The sequence below is a fragment of the Panthera pardus genome, unplaced genomic scaffold (assembly GCF_024362965.1).
Source record: "Panthera pardus isolate Hobbes unplaced genomic scaffold, ASM2436296v1 HiC_scaffold_15, whole genome shotgun sequence".
In the NCBI taxonomy this organism is placed as follows: domain Eukaryota; kingdom Metazoa; phylum Chordata; class Mammalia; order Carnivora; family Felidae; genus Panthera; species Panthera pardus.
Window position 1 is genome coordinate 88717725 of NW_026526710.1, and position 22837 is coordinate 88740561.

Sequence of the window (22837 nt, forward strand, 5' to 3'; positions counted from 1 at the left end):
TGTCTGACGCTCAGCCGTCACTACCTTGTCATGAGCCTTGCCGCGGGAACAAACTCCTATAGCGAGGCTCGGCATTTCAGGGTGGTCTCCAGAAAACTTTAAAGTTGGTTCAGGCATTTGCATAGGGATCCCTATGTACTAATGCAGTGGTCTTCAAATGTCACATACCTCCTAAGGAATTCTGAAAAACTACCACTATAAAAAGGATAACATATTTTTAAGTTAGCATCTAAATTTTTCATAACAAAAATAAATGGTTGCAAGGGATATAATTTCCAGCATACTGTATTTCTTTTAAAAATAAATATTTTATCAGATGATCTTTTAAATACAGTCAATGAAAGCTAAATGCCATAGTGATATGATGTTACCATCATGCATTTTAAAATAGAATAACCAACTCTTTTGTAACAATCAGAAATTCCACATGGGCTTTTTTTCTGTTTGGTCCCTTGTTTCTATCACACTGCTCCAAGAGGACTGAAGCCTAGTATTTTATCATAATAATTTATGCTGGAGTACCCTACCACTCTTCTATGCAAGAAAATCAGATAAATTGAATTAAACATTCTTTTTCACATGGCCACAAGGCTCTATTTGTGGAGAATATTTCTGTATTTGTGTCAGTGGTATGGAGTTTTAATTTTGCAAGATGGAAAGAGTACTGGACGGTATGCACAACGGTGAATGTAAACTGTATACTGTGAACTGTGTGCTCAGAAACTGGCTATGATGGTGAACTTAATGTCTGGGGTGACCAAAACTATACAGTAACATAAAATAAATAGATTTTTTACAGTAAAAAGTTTGTAGCCTAAGTCATTACAATGATTAAATCATGATTGAAACAGAGTTACACATTTTCATAAATAATTATTAACCATCCAAAGTAAACACCTAAAAAATCTTTCACGAGGAGTGTTTTTGCTAAATGAGGTCAGAGTAACATTGGCTCTTTTGCTCCTTCTCCTCCCTGTGAATGTAAATTGATGGGACTGAGGGCTCAGAAGGCATGCCAGACCTCAGCTCTGTGACTCTTACCAAGTAATGTGCCAAAAATAAATAATCATAGAGTGGTCTATCATTAACAATATTTTTAATAATCTATTAGCTGACAATTAGGACAACTTTCAATGCTGTTGAAAGCAAAGTCTTGGAAACCACTGGACTTGCAAGATTTACTGCCCAATCCTTGGAACCACTTTTTCAATTTCTGGTAAGTACACCAAGAATTATATGCCAACGAATCGTGTCTGCATTTAGAGGAAACTTGTTTAATCTGATATAAAGGGAAGTAAAAATATAAAGTCAGTACCCCATGCTAATATATATATTTAAATAAAATGCTTTTATCATACTGAAGTTGGATTCTTACGTAACAACACCATTACCAAAAGTCACTCAAAATGGATAAATGACCTAAATGTAAAACCTGAAACTACAGAATTCTTAAATAAAAACATAGTGCAAAAGCTTCAGGACACTGGGTTTGGTAGTGATTTACTGGATATGACACCAAAGGCACAGGTAACAAAAGAAAAAACAGACATCGGACTTAATGAAAACTACCTTTTGTGCATCAGAAGACACTATCCACAGAGTACAACAGCCTGCAAAAAGGGATAATACTCAGAATATACAGAGAACTCCTAAGTACAACTGGTATATATCCATACAATGGAGTGTCATTCAGCCTTAAAACGGAAGGGTGTTCTTTCACCTGCTGCAACATGCACGAAGCTGGAGCACCGTGCTGTGTGAAACGAGGCAGCAGCAGAAGGGTGAACGCTGTGTGGTTCCACGTGTAGGAGGTCCTGGGAGCCATCAGATCATGGAGACAGAAAGCAGGCGGTAGTTGCAAGGAACTGGGAAGTTATTGCTTAACTGACAGACTTTTGGTTTTACAAGACGAAAAGAGTTCTGGATATGGGGGGGGGGGCGGCAGCTGCACAACCGTGTGAATGTACTTAGTGACACTGAACAGCACGCGTAAAATGGTTAAGTGGCAAATTTTACGTCATGTGTATTTTACCACAGTGAAAGAAATGGAGGGGAATAAGATACCCACAGGAGGCTGGGAAAAGCTCTGAAATTCCTACAAACACAGGCCACACACACATGCAGTGCTGTGTGCGTGATTAGGAGAGACCCAAGAAGGCTATATAATCTCTATCTGGTTGACCTGGGATTCTGTGAGTCAGGAAGTGAAGGCTAAAGTGGAGCCTAAGCAGCTGGAACTGACACACACATAGAGCCTCGAGCAGAGGCTGGGGGACCTACTGGTTGAGCTCACGAAAGGAAATCTCTGTGCAATTACCAGATGACCATGAAGTTAACAGTGGTCACACATAACAAATAATACACTTTACAGAATTTGTCCAGGAAAGTCACTAAACAAACAAAAAGCAGCAAAGAAATAAACATTAAAAAAAAAAAAAGTCTAGTTTTCAGCAAATTTATGAGATATATCAAGAAACAGAAAAAAAATGGCCTCCATGCAGAGGAAAATAAGCAGCCAATGAAGGGCCCAGATGCTGCACTTACGAGACAAAGATTTTAGATCAGCTATTATAATTATGTTCAAATAAGTGAAGGAAACCAAGTCTAAAGATCTGAAGGAAATCATGAAAGCAATGTCTAACCAAACACAGAATAAAAACAAAGAGATGGAAATTAAAAAAAATTTTTTTAATGTTTACTTATTTTTGAGAGAGAGAGGGAGATAGAGCGTGAGTGGGGGAGGGGCAGAGAGAGAGGGAGACACAGAATCCGAAGCAGGTTTTAGGCTCCGAGCTGTTAGCACAGAGCCTGATGTGGGGCTCGAACCCAGGAACCGTGAGATCGTGACCTGAGCTGAAGTCGGACACTCAACTGACTGAGCCACCCAGGCGCCCTGGAAATCATTTTTAAAAAAAGAATCAGATTGAGATTCTAGAGTTGAAGAATATAATAACTACAGTAAAAATGTCCTAGAGGGACTCAACAGAAAATCAGAGGTGGTCAAAGAAAGAATCGGAAAATACGAGGATAGGTCAATTGAGACTGTATAGTCTAAGCAGCAGAAAGAAAAAAGAATGAAGAAAAATGAGCAGAGCCTCAGAGACCTGTGGCGTATTACCATGCATCCAAAGAAACACAGCTGGAAGTCCCAGAGCAGGAGAGAGAAAAAAGCAGAAAGAATATTTGGAGAAACAATGTGTATAAACTTCCCAAATGTAATGAATTTAACTACATATCCAAAAGTTCAACAAACTACAATTAACATAAACTCAATGAGATACACAACTAGATGCATCCTAGTCAAACTGTAAAACCCAAAGCCAAAGAGAGAATCTTAAAAGAAGAAAAACAATTCATCCTATATAAAAGATCTGCAATGATATGAATAACTGACTTCTTATCTGAAATCACGGAGGCTAAAATGCTGTGGGGTAACATGTTTGGGGGCACAATGTCAACTGAAAATTCTATATCCAGCACAACTATCCTTCAAAAAATGGAGAAACAAGACAGTCCAAAATAAACAAAAACTGGGAGAACTGTTACCAGCAGGCCTGCCTTACAAGAAATATTAAAGCTATCCTTGAGGCTGAAATAAAAGACCACTATATATTAACTGGAATAAATAGTACTGTTAAATGTAACTACAGAGGTATATGTAAATGGCAGAAAAGTATACTTTTGCCTGTTTGTAATTTGTTTCTTCTGATTAAGAGACAACTACAGAGGCAGCTTATTTTCCTGCTTCCAACATTTGTAGTTGCTGGCAGCGTGTACTTGGTCTCCATCAGGCACACTGACCCCATAGCCAGACTAAGGTCCAAAGTGGCAACACTGTGTGTGGGGCCTCTGGCTTTCCCTGGATAGTGCCAAGCTCTTGTGAGTGGAACGGGCCTGTGTTGTCCCCCAGAATGAAGTATTGATACATGCTACAACAAAGATGAACCTTGAAAACATGCTAAGTGAAGGATGCCAGATACACAAGACCACGTACTGTATGATGTATTTGTATGAAATGTATGGAATAGGCAGATTCACAGAGAAAACAGACTAGTGGTTACCAGGGACTGGGGACAGGAAGGAATTGAGAACGGCTGCTAAGAGGTAGGAGGTTTATTTTTGGGGTGAAGAAAATACTTTAAAATTAGGTAGTGGTAATGATTGCACAAGTCTGTGAATATACTAAAAACCACTGAATGTGTACTTTAAAGTTGTGAATTTTATTTCACATGAATTATAGCTTACAGAGCTGTTATTTTTTAAAAAGGTTTCACCTCAAAGAATAATTTTCTAAAATAGCCGACTGAAGACTGATTGGAAGCTGTATTCAGAAACTTGGAAACCCCAGAGAGTGACACTGGCCAAATACAATGGAGGCTCTGCTTTTGCTCTAGGCATACGGGAAATGCTGAAGGACCAAGTGTCCAAGCATCTGTTGTCAGCACACATCAATTTATAAGATAAAGACTTAAGAACTCAGGGAACCCCCCAGGGACCCCCCCCCCCCCGCCCCCGTGCCTGTCATTACTGCTGGGTCGTGAGACTTAGTCCAAGCTGGTAGGGCAAGCTTTTCCAGTTCAAGTTGGTCCACAGTGTTGAACTGGTAAGGACAGAGGGCAGGCACTCTGAGCAGGGTAGAACTTGCCTTCCCTCACACCCATCTCCACCCTGGCCCCAAACTGCAAAAGGCTCTCAGTCCCTCTTGTCCAATTCAGAAACTAAAACTTTATATGAATGATATTTCTGGAGTCCCAAGGCTCTGGCAATACAAATCTATTTTCATCAATCAATGTCATGTGACTCCAAGGATAATCTGCTACCACTAACATGATTATTTCTTATTTTCCAGGTTAAAAATATTAAAAATGTAAAAAATTTTTTCTTGATACATAATGAGGTCTTTCTACACTTACCCATATGTTTAAAAAAAAAATCTATTTTGTGTAGGACACTGCAGGGCACAAAAGGCTTGTTTGGGTTAGCTGTCTTCATGCACACAATTAAGTCCTAAGCTTCCCCATGGGAAGTGCCCTTCCAAGAGTTCACACTGAGGGTCTCAGAGAAGGTGAGAGATTTGCCCAAGGCCACACAAATCCTTGATTCCACGTTGGAAATAAGACTCCATTTCTTGACTCTGATCCTTTTCTACATGGGCAGCGCTAAGCTGCTGCCACTCCAAGCTAACCGAAAAAACCATTCTTCCTACCACTGAAAACATGGTTCCCAGATTTCCTCTTACACTCACTCAGGTAACATTTACTTAAAAACTCTAAAATGTCACATTAAAAAAATGTTTTTTAAGTTTATTTATTTATTTTCAGAGAGAGAGAGGAAGAGAGAGGAGACTGTGAGCAGGGGAGAGGCAGAGACAGAGGGAAAGAGAGAGAACCCTAAGTAGGCTCTGCACTCTCAGTGCACTTGAACTCACAAAGGCGTGAGAACATGACCTGAGCTGAAACCCAAGAGTCTGACACTTAACCGACTGAGCCCCCCAGGTGCCCCTAAGATGGCACATTTCTGATGATTAAGAAGCAGCTCTGGCACAAGGCGGCACAAGGTCATCCCCTCTGTGAGGGCTAAAGTCAAAGAGAAGAGAAGGAAATCAAACCTAGCACTTTCTTCTCATCTAGGCCGCTTCACACAGTGTCTTTCTAGCTAGAGAGGGAACTCAGGGCTTGAACCCCACGTGATGTCCCCACATGCTGCGAAGATTGTCGGGGAGGCAATTAATCACTGTTTCTATCACTTGAGGATTAAAAGCTCACACGTTTGTATTTCTAACAGTTTTGTGGGGGCAGGAGATGCACATACACCATTTTTAATCTCAAGCCTAGAAAAGAGGAAAATCGAGGTCTAGTATCTGGTATGACAGTTGAGGTGCCATGTGGAGCCCAGAGTTCTGGGGTCAGTTCAGTACCTGGGCTGGCTCACGAGGGTCACATGCAGGGACATTGCACTGAGACATCTGTGCAGTGTGTGACAGGATGTTCGTGGAGGCCTCTCCAACATGTATGCTTAAAAAACAAAACAAAACAAAACTGGAACTACACACTGTTTGGTGTGTTTTTCTTTATGGTTTGAATAGGGGTAGAATCACACAGCTGAAAAGTCAAAAGGTATTCAGTAAAAACCTGCCCCTTCCCCACTGGAGCTGGTGATTTCAGTTGTATGCACCCTTCAAAAGGTGTTTTCTGCATGTGAAGGCACATGTGAACTGTATCTATATTCCTTCTTTTCTAAATAAATGGTAGCATGCTATCCACACTGGTCAACTCTGGAGGGCTTTTTTTTTTTTCCCACTTATCTTCTATATTTTGAAAACATTCTTTTTCTGGATGCTCATGGTCTTGTAAGGGAGGAATCTCTAACTCTCAGATGCCCCTGAACTGAGAAAGGTTAAGTCACTTGGCTCCTGGTTTGTAAGGTACCCATAGACAGGGACGTGACAGGGTATCGTCAGACTCACCAGGGAAGGTCACAGGAGCCAGGTGTTAAGGTAGAGTTTTTACCAGTTAAAATTTGCTTAGTAACTGGGTCGCTTTTAAGGCACCTCCCAAACCTCAGGGAGCCACAAATTTGGTTCTTTATTTATTTTACAAATTTGCAATTACCATATGAGTTAGGGCAGCAAACTGCCATAGCTCTCACTAGAGTGCGAGCCCAGGAGCATGGGGTCTGCTTGTTCTAGACTAGTAGAGTCCCTAATATACAGTAGACACACAAATTTTCGTTGAATTAATGAATTAAACTTCTGTCAACTGGTTTTAAAATAAAATTCTAGAATTTTAATTAAGTGGACATTGACTGACAGTCTCAAAACAGGAACGCAGTAGGAGATATAAGCATGAAGTCACAAACCATGTCCCATGTCACACATCAGCCCTGTCCCATGTATGTTAGATTTGAAGATAAATGCCAGTCCCCTCCACCCCCCCAACACAAGGGTGAGGTTTTCACCGTCAAAACCGAGGAGACAATGTCCCAGTGACTATTTGCAAACAGGTGAGTAAACAGGCAAACCGAGGGGTCTTTAGCCACGTAAAACACACTCTCTGTGGTAATCAGGTTGTGACCCTGCTTCAGATGGCTCAATGATAACGGCCAGTTTTAAAGGCAGGAAAGGTCATGGGGTCTCAATCACACCCAAGGGCTGCCTGAAGCTGTTTCTTAAAGAAAGGCCTGGTTTCCAAATTACTTTCCCAGGAAGGAAGGGTAGTCAGTTTCTCTGACCACATGCCCTCTGCTCTGGATAAACCTGGGTGGGAGCCCTTGGTTCACGGACACCAGGCTGTGCCTTCCGCTAGTGACCATGCATCACCCACCACACACTTGCTGCAGGCAGACGCACTCTCCCAAGAGCCTCTGCGGCCATGTCCCACCTGCTTCCCAGCTCATATCCCTTCCTTGGGCAGAACTGACTCTAAAAGAGAAGTACGTCTGAGAAGCATCATTAGCTTTCACTGCTTCCTGTCACCAGACAGCGACCCCAAGAACCACCAAATCACCAGGATACTTCTCCAAAAGTGTCATACTAAGGGACATGTGTCTTTTATTTGAACTCACTCCTCCAAAATACCAAATAGGAACTTATTCACCAAGCAAATATTTTCCTGTGCTGGTCTTTACAGTTGTAAAAGAAAAATATGGTCTCCATTTCATCCCCTGCCCCACCCCCCATCCTGGCATACAGTAGTCGTACAAAATACATTTACTGAATAACTAGTGTAATGTATGGCCCCTGCTTTTATCATCCAGTGAAAATGTGTGGAGTGGTTCTACGCAACAGGCACTTCTACACACTGGGGAAGGGAGTGAACCAAACAGAAAAAATGCCTGTCCTTATGAAACTTAAATTCCAGCAGGGAAGACAGGTAGCAAACTAAAAATAACGAGCGCCTAAGTCATAGAATATGTTAGAAGTTGGTAAGTGCCACAGGCAAAAGGCCAGAACATGTCAAGGAGGCCACATGTGCTCTCCAATTTGCTGGGAGTTATGTAGGAGTGCAGACCATCAGGGCACAAGGGCCACCTGGGTCTCTTCCCCAAGTCCAGGATGGGTTGGCCCCTGCCCCTCCTGCCCTGGACTAGAGGACTTGGGACAAGCCCCCCAACCTCTCTGAGCTCCAGCCCCACCTGCAGGTATTATGAAAGGGTGCGGGTGAAGGCTCCAGCACAGAGCAGGTTCCCTCCTGCCGCTGCCGCTTCTACTCCTGGTCACTGTATTAATACAACTACCACAGAGCAGTATTTTACTTAAAAAAAATTCTTCAGGGCTAGACTCCTCAGTTATCTCGAAGCTGCCCTAATCTTGAGGGGCCAAGGAGGGTCCTAGCCACTAAATCTCATTCGGACACGCACGGACCGGGGCGTGGGGCCGACCCACCCGGGACTCCTAGCGTAAGATGTTACTTATCTTGGATAAAAGATACTCCCGAGGGGCATCCAGGGGGGCTACTCTGTCCTTTCACGCACGACAAACCCAGACCTAAAATGCCACACTCACTTTACCCTGGTTATCGCTGCAGCTCCCGGAGCCTCCCCCACCCCGCTGGGCACCACCCGGCCCAGCGTCCCAGGCCCGCTCCCTCCGAGGCTTCACTGCAGGGCTCCGCCGAGGCCCCGCCTCCAGCTCGGGTCCCGCCCACCCAGGCTCTGAGACCGCACCCCCTGAACACCTCCCAGTGAGACCCCGCCTCCAGGCCTCTCAGGTGAGAGCAATCGCGGGAAGTCATCAGAAACAGAGATTTTCAAGGAAAACGTTCATCAAAATACAGTAGTTTTGGGGCACCTGGGTGGCTCAGTCGGTTGGGCATCCGACTTGGGCTCAGGTCATGATCTCACGGCTCGTGGGTTCGAGCCCCACTGGGGCTCTGTGCTGACAGCTCTGAGCATGGAACCTACTTCAGATTCTGTCTCTGTCTCTCCCTCTCTCTCTCCCTGTTCGCACTCTGTCTCTCAAAAATAAATAAACATTTAAAAATATTTACAGTAGTATAAAATGTTAACTGTAAAAGTTCACCAAACAAAGTACATCCCCAGGATGAAATATAATGAAGCCAACAGATACACGCTGTATTAGTGGGTTTAATGACTCAAGGAAGCCTTTACCACGTGGGCAGTGACAGAAAACGATGCAAAGCCGAATCCAGCGTGATCCTTGGGGCGCAGCACAAACAAGGCAGCAAGGCCCAGCCCAGGGCTGTGAACAGAAGAGCCTAGGGAGCTGTGCACGTCTGGCACACCTGAGGCCAGGAAGCCAGCACCTCTGCGGCTGGGCCCAGGGATCCGCAGCTCAGAAACTCCTCAAAGTGTGTTCCTTGAAGGAGCAGCATCACTGTCACCTGGGACCTTCAACTCAGGCCCCAGGCTTAGGGAGTCACAACCTGAATTCTAACTAGACCCCCAGTGACTCCTGTGCACACGAGTGTGAAAAGCACGGTTGTAAACATCCCAGTAACCATCTTGCTGGTCACTGCTATGTGCTGGGTTTTGGTATCTGTTTACATATTCGTTCACTGAACAAAATTTTGCTGAATGCCGGACGTGGGTGGCGCCCCGTGCTGGTGTTGAGCGTCTTCATTGGGTTGATGGCTGTTTGAAAGCCTGATGTTGGACAGTAATCACACATGCAAATGTGTAATTACAAACTGGGAAATGCAAACAAAGAAACTGTAGGACACAGGCCCTGATTTAAACTCTGTGTTTGAGGAAAGGAAATATTCAGGTAAAGAGAGGATGGGAACAGGTCACCTGCAGCACAGACTGAAGGCGCCAGGCAGCCCAGGTGTGAAAGATCTCAGCAGCATACTTTCATAAGGTAATGCCAACACCTTGGACCATTTGGGGACAGGGCCAAGGAGCACGAACGCACGTGCAGGCCATATGGAAATCTGTGGGAAGACCCCCCTTTTGGAAATGATCAGGAAGCACGGGTCATTATCCTCATGTGGCATCTGTCAGAATGTGGGACCCCACCATGGGATGACTTCCTGGGCTGGCATGTTAGGGCAGTTTAAAATCAGGCCACAGACCTGTGAGTCAGACGGGGTGGAGCCGGCAGCGGAGCAAGGCCCCTTCCTGTGCCCCATGCACCCATCTTGATCCAGAGCAATGACGTCCCAGCCACCAGTAGCTGCAGAACTGCTCAGACAGGCACCACATCCTGTGTGAGGCTGCTGGGGACCAAGAGCCCAGTGTACCTGGGTCACCTCAGTGAGTGAGTGTGTGTGTGTGTGTGTGTGTGTGTGTGTGTGTGTGCGCGCTGCAGGTGTTGCGTGCACTCCTCTGCTCACATACATACTCTCCAGGTCACACGTGCCATCTGCATCCAGGGATCCGGCACTGGTAAATGTAGGTGTAGGGTGGGCCTGGGAGTGGAGAACACAGAAATTTAGGAACGTGGTCTATGGTTTCTGTCTGGCAGGGATTTCCAGTACGGTAGACGAGGTATGATCAGTGCCACGCTTTGTGTGCAAGCTCTTTTTAACCCTAACAGAAATCCAGAGGTGTCACTAGTCCCATTTTAAAGGCCAGGACACTGAGACCTGGAAGGACTCAATCCCTGCCCTTAGTCATGAGCCCAGTAAATGGAGAAACTGAGGCTGATACCAGAGGGAATGCAGAAAAGAGCCAGAGAGCTCCAGTGGCATGGTGAGAACCCCATGTGGAAGCTCGGGCACTGGGAGCAGACCCCCAAGTGGGAAGGGATGCCTGAACCACTGAGTGTGTGGATGAGGCGGGGCTCTTGCAGGCGGAGCAGCACGATAGAGAGCCGGGCTGCCCCGGCTGCTATGGGAGGGGGAGCCCGCCGACTGGAAGGTCTGCCTAGGCCACAGCATGCAGGATGTGGAGGCCATCTGACCCTGCCTTTCTGGGACCAGAAGCAGAGAGCCACCCAGGCAGAGACCTGGGTCCCTGGCCCCCTAGGGAAGCAGAGTCATAGCCCAACATGAACTCACGATGTACAAAAAAGGGGCAGTTTCCAGGGACGGGGATGGGTTGCGATGGCACCAGATCTGGGCCATGGTGTCCAACAACAGACAGGATGGCAGAGTCATTAACTTCAAGGCTCTGCAGGTTCAAATTCCCAACTCACCTTTCCTGGCTGTGTGACTCTGGATAATTTAAACTTCCCTGAGCATATTTCCTCCTTTGTAAAAAAGGGACAAAAATATCTTCTTCATAGGGTTTTCGTGAGACTCAAATACAAATACATGGGCTGTCCTGAGAGTGTGATCCCAGCCAACGGCCGCTATTGGCCAGGTTGCCTGGAGAAGGTGCACAGCGTTCCCGCACAGCTGATCCTGGGAGCCCTTCTCAGAGACCCAAACATGCTGTGGGCCACTGAAAGCAATACATCCTTCCTCAGCTGAGCCACCTTCCCGGTTCCTGAGGAGCCACCTTCCTCAGCCCCGTCCCTTCCATCCCTGGCTGGCACTTATCTCTCAGGTCCATGTTTCAGATGAAACACCCTCCTTATAATTCTGTATGAGAAAAGCTGTGCTCATGAGCATGACCCGAACCCCGCAGCTCCAGGTGGAGGCTCAGAGCCCAGTGGGCACTGTGCACCCTTAGCCATGCAATTCAAGGGGCATCCGCTTTGTGGCACTTCAAGTGCGCCAGGGACAGGGGTGGTCACCAACTACTCTGACCACAGCTGCGAAGATCCCATGGGGTACCAGAGGAGGAAGTGGGATCAGGTTCATCCCTGCACCAAACAGACGATGCACAGGCTGGAGCTCATGGGGCTGTTGGGAAAGGGGGTTTCACAGGACCCGTGAGGGACACACAGGAAGCAGTACAGCCCTGAGCCAGGGTCCAGGAGGTGCTGGGGGGGGGGGGGGAGGAGGTGAAGAGATAGAGGATGTGACTGCAGACCACATCCAGGCAGGTAGCTGTTGTCTATTTTCCAGCAGGCAGAATCAGGAAACAACGTGAAACAGATGGGAAGCAACTGAGGGTTTAGGATCTGGTTTTGCCACTTATACCTGGGCCTTGCTTAGTTGACTTAATAGGTTGGTCAAGCCCCAAGGGTGCTTCCCACCACAGTTCATGCACACTGTGTCACGAGCTTTGAGGAAAACATCTATGTCGAAGACCTGGCGGGAGCCCTGGCAGAAAGCACAGCACACAGCTGATGCTTCAAGAAAGGAAGCCACAACTGAACAGAGAGGGTCATAGCCACCTAGACTCTCCAGGTGATGTGACCTGAGCAGCAGATGCTCCCACCAGGCTGGCCAGGCTCCTGGTGCAGGGAGGGGGCCCAGAGACTGTGCCTCCCAGAAACCCAGTTGAGGGGACATGCACGGCACCCTCAACGGCACAGCCTTGGCCACTCTCATGGCCACGTGCTCATCTCTGGCAACGCCATGACGAGAGTCCTCGGCCACCTTGGCTGGGAAGAGGCACCACTGACAGACTGGCAATGGGGCCACGCCCCTGGGAGATGGGGGATGGGACAGGTGCCTCCAAGCATGGTGAGGGGGAACCCAGGGCAGCTCACCGCACCTCGTGAACAGCGAAGGGTGTTCCTCAACACGCTGTTTCACCCGGGAGTGTCTCCCTGACAGTGCTGCCAACATCTGCCCAGAGAAGCAGAGCCCCTGCCTCACCTGCCGTCAACAGGAGCATGTTCCTATGAGGTTTGGGCCTGTGCCCCTGGGTCTGGACAGCTGCTGATGGGCCTGAGGCTGGGGCCACCTGCGGCCCCACGTGAGGGAACATCCTACAGGCACAGAAGTTTGTTTTGTCCCATAGCAACACCCCATCATTATCTCAGGCCAACAGGGGAAGTCAGGTCAGGACTTGTGGGTGGGGAGCCAGTGGCTCAGGCCCCCGTGCCGTGGAAAACAGGATATGGATGTTACTTTATTCTCCACATCCTTCCAGCATGGCACCTTTCTCAGCTGTCCCTCACAATTCTCTCTTCCACAGCCCTTACCCAGGGACCTTGGGGTCCTTCCACAAAGCACACGTCCCCCAAAAGGGGTGCCCTGTCTGTCCTCGCCTTGTCTCAGAAGCAAAGATACCAAGAGAGGTCTGCCTGGTAGACTGATGCCTAACCCAGCTTTCGGCAAGCACACCGATGTGATAACATGGAGAACAGATACACCTGCTCACTGGGCTTTAAGGAGGAGCAGACAAAGCCCCACCGGTGGCTGCACTGTGATCTGTCGACATCCACAGGTGTGTATCAGGGAGAGCTTCCGGGTAACACAGCAAACCTCCCAGGGTGAAGGTGGCTGAAAGCTCTGACCTGCACAGGTGTCCACAGCCCACCAAGCTGAGGCTGCTTGTGGGGTTTTCATTCTACACATGAAGATCAGACACTATTCAAAAAGGAGACAACGCATCTCACTCAACGCATGAGATGCCCTGTGACCTGTCGAGCAGCCCGCAGGCCCATCCTTGTTCGTCCAGGGTCTCAGCTTCTTGCACAACGCCAGGTCCACCAGAGGGGCCCATGGAAGCTGGTGTGGACTGAAGGAAAGGAACCATAGAATCACATGGAGAAGTATCAGAGTCCCTTCACCCGTCAGCGGTGGAAAGATAAATTCTGCGACAAAGAATCTCTTCCTGATTTATTTTAATTTATTAATCAACACACACTTAATAAGTTGTGGTTCAAGGCCTTTGGGACTCTCAAATGCTCAGACGTCCCACAGCAGCCACTCCCCTAAATCCAGTCTAGTCCAGGGCCAGAGCTGAGAACAGTCGCACTGCGTGGTGGGTTAGACTCAGCAGGACCACCAGGGCAGCTCAGTGTCCCACCGCACCGAGCACAGCAGTATCACGAAGGCCAGTGGAGAGCACGAGTGCACTGAAGAGGCACTCATGCACACAGCCACCAAAGGACATGCACGCGGCTCTGGGCACCATCAACACAGGCAGAAGCACAACACGTGGCACCCATAAAAAATCTCCACTGATGCACACAACGTGTGCATGGACACAGGAGTGTATCGTTACATCACATCCGAGGACCAGAACACTCATCTTTAGTGACCGCGCCCCTGATGGTGGTTACACTGGGGGTGGGTGCTGACTAGACAGGGTATGAGGGAAGCTTCCTGGATACTGGAATGTTCCACATTGTGATCTGCATAGTGGTCACCTGGGTGTGTAAGCATGCAAGCTTTCATTAAGCTGCACGCCCGAGATTAGTGTACTTTAGTGTCACAAGGAGAGAGCCTGCCGCATTAAGTAGGTCCGGAACAGCCAACTGAAAAGGCAGCTATTGCAGCCTCAAGCCTGGGCAAGAGTGGGAAGGGATCGGGTTGTAAGAAGGTCAGCCTGTGGAGCAGGGGGAGGAGACAAACCAAGAATTTAACAAGGCTGGGCCATGCATGAGGCTCTGGGTGGTTTTCAAACTCTGTGAGCAGCAAAAGCTTTTTTTCTACCCCCAAGTAAAATGCAACACACATACCCCAAAATACAGAGCAGGTGCTCTGGTTGGGGATATGGCGAGCATCTGCTCAGAGCCCCAATGAGGAACACGGCCTTGGGAGGAGATAGAGCGATGGGTGATGGGGTGTGGGACACACATCCCTGGACCCTGAGAACCTGGGAAGAACTGAAATGAGGGGACAGGGAAAAAAGGCATCAAAGGTAACTGATGTCACAGCTGTAACAGTGAGTGTCCTGGGCCTGTTACCCCTACCTGTAGGTAACTCGGGGCTGCCTGCGGCAGCTCCGGAGGAGGAAGCATGTAGGGCCAATGGAGCTTGCAAGGAAGGGCTATGAGCTTGGCTCCTGGAGACGCACACAGAGCTGGCTCTGAAAAGGGGCCCACGGGCTGCACCCCCTGGTGCTCTCGGCCTGTGATCAAACACTAAGGAAATTAGCAGACACCAACACAGCAGAAATATCAACATGGACTTTTAAAACAATTTCCTTTCAACTCTCAAAGTTTCTCTTTTCTGTTTAGCTCATCCTCTCCCCGCTTCTGTCCATGCTGTCCCCTGCAGCACTGGCAGGGAGGGGACAAGGCTCCTCTCAGAGGTGCCCAGAGAATAATCCCATCAGTGAGCCAAGTTTTGGTCACCTTCCTCAAAAAGTAGTTCTTTTCTAAAGTATCCTAACAACTTCTGGACTAGTAGCCAACAGGAAAATCCAGCTGTTCCTTATCTGAATTCAACTCAGCCAACATTTTTTGGGCACCTCCTGTGTGCAAAACACTGCTTTTCACACTTTAGATGCCGAGTTTCTCCTTGGAGCAGATCACTGAGAAATGTAGCTAGTTTTCGGAGCTGGCCTCCTGGTCTAGTGCAGAGGAGAGCCCCCAGATGAGGAAAAGTGGAGGCCAGAGCCCAGCTGCTTCTGGAAGCAATGAAGGGAGAAGGTGGTCTGACTTATCTCAAAGCAACCATAGCAGACTTTGACTCTGCTGCTGCTAGAAAGCAGGCGGGTGGTTCCTGGAGGCTGACCACCATGACTGGTCTTGCTGGGCTGACAGGCCAGCTGGGATGTGCCAGAAGCCTCTGAGCTCAAGGAAGTGGGAAGTGGTGATTTGGTGACACTTGGGATATCAGAATGAAGGACCTCCACCCCACCCCCACCCCCACCCTAATCTTCCCACGTGCCAGACCAAACCTTCATTGGACCATAGTTTTCTTTCTTTCTTTCTTTTTTAATCTTTATTTTTGGGAGAGACAGAGTGCAAGTGGGGGAGGAACAGAGAGAGAGGGAGACAGAATCTGAAGCAGGCTCCAGGCTCTGAGCTGTCAGCACAGAGCCCAACGCAGGGCTCGAACTCCCGAACTGTGAGATCATGACCTGAGCCGAAGTCGGACGCTCAACCTACTGAGCCACCCAGGCGTCCCTGGACCATAGTTTTATAAGGAGGAGATAACATTTGTCTTAGCTATCTTTGTACGCCCACCATGAGCCCTATGCTTGGCACATAGTGGTTGCTCAGTAAATACAATACAATACAATACAATACAATACAATACAATACAATACAATACATCAACGCATTGTGGAATCAGACTTTCCAGAACAACTACTGAGTAGAAAACTTCCCTTGAGACCATCCCATAAGAACCTGTAATGGTGATGTAAGAAAAATAGAACTTCTTGCCCCAAAAGCACAAGAGCTTACCCTTACAAGCTCTAGATCCAGACAGCCGAAGGGGGTCTATCTCATTCTGCACAGGGCACGCTAAGAACACCTGCATCAATACCCAGACCTGGATTTCAGGGCTTGTCAGAGGAAGAGAAATCAGGAGCCCTCTTCCCCCAGTGGCCACTGACAGTTCATGGCAAAGAGCATGCACTCTGGAGCCAGACTGCTGGGGGTCTCTGACCTTGGGCAGCTTCGTGGAACTCCCTGGGCCTCAGTGTTCTCTCTTATATACTGGTGGTGATAACGGAACCCATCTTGCAGGGCTGTGATGGGACTTAAGGAACTATTATTTGCAATTGCTGTGTATTTAGAACAGTGTCTGGCGTGTGTATCTGCAGTTAAACAAATTTGAAGAAATACTTCTGAGTGCACCCTGTACACAGAGGGGAGTGTCCAGCCTGGACCATCTGTATAGCCCTACTGTGTCCAGGGGTAGCTTCAGAGGAAAGCTGCAGGGTCTAAAAAGGCTCACAGTATCTCCCATCACTCCCCAGGTTCACAGAAGACTAGAGATTTGCCAAGAGGAAGTGGTGAGCCAGTAAACACGTACTTAGCCAGCTGAACAAGTCTTACACTAACTCTTGATGCTCCCTTGTTAAATGACTACTGTCATGGTGGCTTCTGCTGCCATCGTTCCTAGCTCATTCCTTGCTTGCCTCTAAAGGTCCGGGAGGCACCTTCATGGGAAAGGGTCGGGGTGCCTCTCCTTTTTCACTGATTTTAAACATGACCCAGAAACCTTTGAGCTTCTGATACCCTGAATAGCTGCACCTTCCAATTCTTGACACTCCTTCCCTGAAACTGGGAGAACCCTCCATCTGAAATGCCATGGGTCCTAGAAAAAGGCTCGAACTCCTGACTAGTTGGAGTACCCTCTGGGAGAGTTCACAGGGCTCTGAGACCCACAAAAGGTTGGCATGGACACCACTGGCACCCACTAGACTGACATTTGCTACCTGGGTTCCTGGTGAGAGTCTCCTCCAGATGCAGCTTCCCACATCAAGTCACCGAACCTGTTTGAACACAGACGTGCACACATACAAAGCTGGAATCTTAAAAGGGTGTAGCTGACACACACAGGTGAGTCAAACTGTGTCAGGCAGTTCTTAACTGGCTCGCTGCAGGCAAGTGCCCAATCACCCCATGGGGAGGGCCTGGCCCAGCCCCCAGCCCACCAGATGGAAAGACATGTTCCTGCAGCACCAGGCAGCCAACAACCTCAGCCAGAGATAAGGTCTGGGGACCAGGGAACATGTGGGCCGAAACACTGTTACCTCAGCACAGGTGGGAAAATCTGTTGTCAAGCAGCTCCCATAATTCAATAAAAAATAAGGACTAACAGGGGAAAAAAAAAAAAAAAGCATGTAGGAAAGAAAGAGGCAGCTAAAAATAGGCAAATAGCCCACAAATATAAAACCGTTCAATTCACCAATAATTCAAAGATACCAGTTAAAACAATGGGATGGGGTTCCACTTATCTACCTGGGAAAGAATAATGCCCAGTGCTAGGGGCAGGGGCACCTGGGTGGCTTAGTCGGTTAAGTATCCAACTCTGGATTTCAGCTCTCTGTCTCCCTCTCCCACTCGTGCTCTCTCTCTCTCAAAATAAATAAATCAACTAAAAGAAAGAAAGAAAGAAAGAAAGAAAGAAAGAAAGAAAGAAAGAAAGAAAGAAATACCAGTGCTAGAGGGAGGGAGGGGTGACAGAGATGGATGGGCAGATGTGAAACAGTATATAAATCTGCAGAAGAGACTTTCTGCAAGAAAATTTAGCAATATATACATATATATATATTCAAAGTCTTATAAATGTGCATATTTTTAACATAGCAGCTGCACTCTAGGAATCTTCCTGAAGAAACAATAAGACTTAATAAATCAGCAGTTCTTTATACCTTTTATGTAGCATATCTATACATACTCTGTAGGTAATGTTTATTTAGACTTTAAATATAAATGTTATTCACGGCATTGTTTATTACAGAAAACAACTGGAAATGACCCAAATAGGATACTGGTTAAATTAATTATGGTTTACACATAAAATAAATACTAAGTAGTAATTTTAAAATATGTTTTAAGAATGTTTTTAAGGAAGTTCTAATGACACGAGAAAACACACTGTTAAACTGATGGGGGAAAGCAGGCTATAGAATAACATGCCTGTAAAATATGATCCTGATTCTGTAGCATAAAGATGCTACATATGCTTATAAAGGGTCAAGAAGACACATGGCAACACTGAACAGTGGTCATTTCTGGATGGGAGACTGATCCCATTTTGTGCCTGATACAGTTTTTAAATTTTCTATAATGACAACATATTTGTTTACAATCCAGAAAAGCCTCCAACATGATTTTTTTTTTAATTTTTTATTTGTTAAAAAAAATTTTTTTTTAACGTTTATTTATTTTTGAGACAGAGAGAGACAGAGCATGAACGGGAGAGGGGCAGAGAGAGAGGGAGACACAGAATCGGAAGCAGGCTCCAGGCTCTGAGCCATCAGCCCAGAGCCCGATGCGGGGCTCGAACTCACAGACCGCAAGATCGTGACCTGAGCTGAAGTCGGACGCTTAACCGACTGAGCCACCCAGGCACCCCATCTCCAACATGATTTAAACAAAGCAGCAAACACTGGATTAAAACACTTAGCAGTGAATCTCCGCCAAACACAATGGACATGACATGCCCCTGAGTTGTAAACACAGTCTTTGTCTCTGTTGTGAACAACCGCCTTGTGCCACACTGTGACAAGGGCCATAAGATGAGAAGGGGTCAGGAGTTGGAGGGGGCTTGGCCCGGTGAAGGCATCGGATGGGCTTTGTAGGAGAGGGCTGGTGCACAGGGTGGATTCTCAGAGAGCACTTCAGGTGGGGGAAAGCTACATAACCATGGCAGACAGGCCACCAGGTTAAGAGAATGTGAATGAGGCCCGACTGGGACTGGGTATCTGGACAATGACGGGCCTCCTTTAGCACCAGGGTCTTCAACTAGAAGGTAGGGGCTTGTGCGGGGGGAGCACACTGCTGACAGAGGGTGACTGTGCTCCTTCAGACATCCTCTAACTCCTCTGCCCCTTGCAGACACCTCCCCTAGACACTGGCCTTCTTGCTACCCCTACGAGGCTCCAAGATGTGCTCCCTTGGGCCTGAACATGCTCCCCCAGACCTGTGCACAGTTCCTCCCTCCACTCTGCAGGTCTCATAGGAGGAGAGGCAAAAGTCAAAGCAAGTGGCAAAAAGGCAGTCCCACTCCCAGGGCTGGGGAGTAAGAAGTACATTCTGTTGGTTTGGGGAGGAACAGATCAATCACAAGTATGTGGAAATGTTTGTGATGGGGGAGAGCCACCAGGTCAAGGCTTTGGGAATTGACTAGCTGTAGCACATGGCCCAAAATTCTGAGAGGGTGAGAGGTGAATTTCAGACCCAATATCCTGAAATGCCACACGATTTCAGACCCAATATTCTGAACTGCAGGAACTGACATTTACAACTGCAGGAACTCCTCAAGTCTTCAAAGTGCTTTCACATTGATTACCTCATTTTTGTCCTGGGAAGTAAGCAGAACAGGAACAATGCCCATTTTACAGATGAAATAACCAAGGCTCTGAAAGTTTAAATGACTTTCCTGAAAGTTCAAAAGAGAAGTACGTAGCAGACCTAGCTGGACTCAGGCCCCGGCACCATTTTCCCCACACGCAAACCGAGATGCTATGGCGCTACGTTTAACCTGAATAAGGACATCATTGTCATCAAGTTTTGCTTCCTGTATTTTGACAAGAGCAGCTGGAGTAAAGGCTCCCTGCGGAGATGGGCGCCATGGTATCAAGTATTAACCACTAAGGGGGGCAGTGGGAGGGTGTATGCGGAAGGAAGAGCCAGGTGTACTCTCTGGACAGACAAGAAGGCAAGCCCCGTCATCCAAAATGGAACGTGTGTGTGTCCAACAGCCAGCTCAGCAGGCACTCCCTGCACCCAGGTTGGTGTGGCCCTTTCAGGGGTGCTCCCAAATCCAACCCAAACTCCAGCTCTGCCACTCACCACCAGGGGAACATGCACTGCATCTGAGCCTGAACCCAAGCTTGGAGCACGGGCCAGCAACTGGGGAGCTAGAAGGGGTAGGGCAGTCTGACACAGCTGGCTGGGCAGCCAGAACCCCCACAGCCTCTCACTCCTGTCCTGGAGGAGAGGCAAAGGCAGGCCCCCAGTAGCCTGCCCTGTACCAGCAGTCCAGAACTGTGTGATAAGGCCTGGTGAGGGCCTCTCCTCCAGATCTGTCCTTCTAGATCGGTCCTCTGGAGCTGTGCTTGTCATCAGGCAGCTGTGAGGCGCACATGGCTACTGAGCATGAGAAATGTGGCTCGTGTGATTTAGGAAAAGCATTTAGTGTTAGTCAGTTTACACCTGAAATCAAACACCCTAAAAGGGCAGCCGGAGGGACCCTTGATGGAAGTGTTCTGTGGCTTGTCTGTGCTTGCTGGTAATCCCAGGGACGTGCACACAGCAGAGGTACATGACCAGGTCCTGGATAAGACACTGTGCCACTACAAGTGACCTTCTTGGGAGTCTGTATTCTCTCCCACAACTGCCTGTGAATCCAAAATAATCTCAAAATAAAAAGTTAAAAAAAAAAAAAGGAACCACTACATGTGCTCAATGCCTATGGTAGTGGTCCAGGAGCTCCAATCAGCTGTCTCCACCCAGTTAAAGAAACCCACAACTGTTTGGAGCTCCCACTCATGCCTGTGGGTTCTTCCCTCACACAACCCGCAGCGGGCACACTTGATTTGGGAGGCTGGGGGCACTCCTGGGCTAAAGAGGGGATGAGTTCCGGGCGAGGGTCACAGAGTTAGCATTCGGGGGAAGGGTGCGACCTTAACAGAAGTGAGGGGTTCATAAAAAGACGGTCTCCTCAAGATGAAAACGAAATCCCGAAACTCCATTGGCTCACTGCGGAGAAGCCGCCCCCCATCCTCGGCGGACGCCCTGTAAACCCTTTACCAAAGGACCCCCTCCGCCCTTGGCGGGCAGGGGCGGCCTGGACAGTGGGGGCACTGGACTCGGCTCCTTAGACACGAACGCCCGGCGCCCAAGTGCGTGTGGAGATGGGGGTCCGAGCCCACCCTCTGGCCCTGCCCCTCTCCCACCGGTCAAGCTGCTCCGCCTCGCTTTACAGGACGGGGGAGGCGTGGAGGAAGGGCGAGAGGGCCAACCCCCAGGCGGCGGCAGCTTAGGACCCGAGGAGCCCCCTCCTCCGGGACCCTGAGCAACTGCAACAGGACCCTCGCAGACAAAAGCGTCAGCCGCGAATGAGCCGCCCCCGCAGAGGGCAGAAGCGCCAGATCCTATCAGCCAATTACCCGAACGCGCACAGCAGCTCTCAAGTTGGGGCACGCTCGGGCCGGGGCGCGGACAGCGGGAGGGGCCACCGGCCGGGCGCGCCCAGAGAGCCTGGGCCAGGGGAGGGGGGTGGGGGGTGGTCCCGGCCCGCTGCCGCTCTCCCCTCGCTAGACCCGAGCCTCCTCCGCAGCGAAGGAGGCGGCGCGGCCAGGCCCTCCCCCGGCCCGGGCCCCCCAGCACCTCCCCCCCCCCCACGACCCCACTCCGAGCAGCCCCCGGGTCGCCCCGGAAACGCCGCCCCTCCACCGTGTGGCGCGCCGGGTCGCCTCCCGCTCGTGGAACAAAAGAGCCGCTCCCGCGGGGGTCCGGAGCCCGCGCGGCCCTCCTACCGCCGGGCTCCAGCTGCACCCGCCGGGCGGCCGGGCTTTGTGTCCTTGCAGCGGCGGGAAAGGCGGCTGGACCCCCGCACTCCAAAGTTGTCGCCTGCCCCGGTAGCTCCCGCAGCGTCCAGTCCCCCCCGGGGGCGCCCATTCATTCGCAGGGGGGCCCGGCTTACCTTGCTCTTGACTTCCACGGCGCTGCAGTCGTAGAAGCGCAGGGTCTGAGACTTGTGGAAGCTCCGGTTCATGGTTCCGGCCCCACTCAGCCTCGTCCTCGCCTCGGCTCCTCGCTCCCGGGGCTGCAGAGGACGCTGGGGGCGGCGCCCCCCGCCCCGGCCCCGGCCCCGGCCCCGGCCCCGGCCCCGGCCCGCGCGCGCTCGGCCGCCCCGCCGCTCTCAGTGCGGCGGCCGGAGCTGGGCTGGCCGCGCGCCTCGGGACTCCAGGGGCCGCGCGCGGGAGGAGCGGGGGGACGCCGGCGCGCGCCGCCCCGAGGACCCGCCCCCAATCTCCGCCCCGCGAGCCCCGAGGGCCCGCCCCGCTTCCCGTGGAGCCGCCAACTCCCCCCCACCCCACGCCCACCCAGGGCCCGCCCCCAAAGCTCCGGGGGCCCCAGTCTCACCCGCGCCCAGAGGACCCGCCTCCGAGGGCCCGTTCCGCGAGTCCCGAGGACCCACGTCCCGCCACGCGCCGCGAGGACCCGCCCCCCCCGTGCCCACCCCGCGCCCCGAAGACCCGCCCCACGACTCTCAAGGACCCTAGTGCCGCCCCGAGCCCCGAGGGCCCGCCCCCCAATCCCCGCCCCATTCCCCGAGGACCCGCCCCACGAGTCCGGAGGAACCTGGTCCCGCCCGGCGCCCCGAGAACCTGCCCCCGCGGCCAGCCCCCAAAGCCGCTGCTCCGCGGGAGGTGGCAGCGACCGGAGGCAGGGAAAAGAAGCTTGGACCAACTCGGGGCGCCTCACTCCCACCTGGGCGCCCGCAACTTCTCCCTC

General features: G+C 49.8%; 1 protein-coding gene across 1 annotated transcript in view; it reads right to left on the reverse strand.

The window, feature by feature from the left end:
* Positions 1-22301, reverse strand: part of PARD6G (par-6 family cell polarity regulator gamma) — a 90077-nt gene extending 67776 nt beyond the window's left edge. Inside the window, exon 1 of the mRNA XM_019423574.2 lies at positions 22023-22301. Coding sequence (XP_019279119.1) covers positions 22023-22094 — 72 coding nt within the window. The 5' untranslated portion in view covers positions 22095-22301. The remainder of the gene's footprint in view (positions 1-22022) is intronic.
* Between the last annotated feature and the right edge of the window lie 536 nt (positions 22302-22837).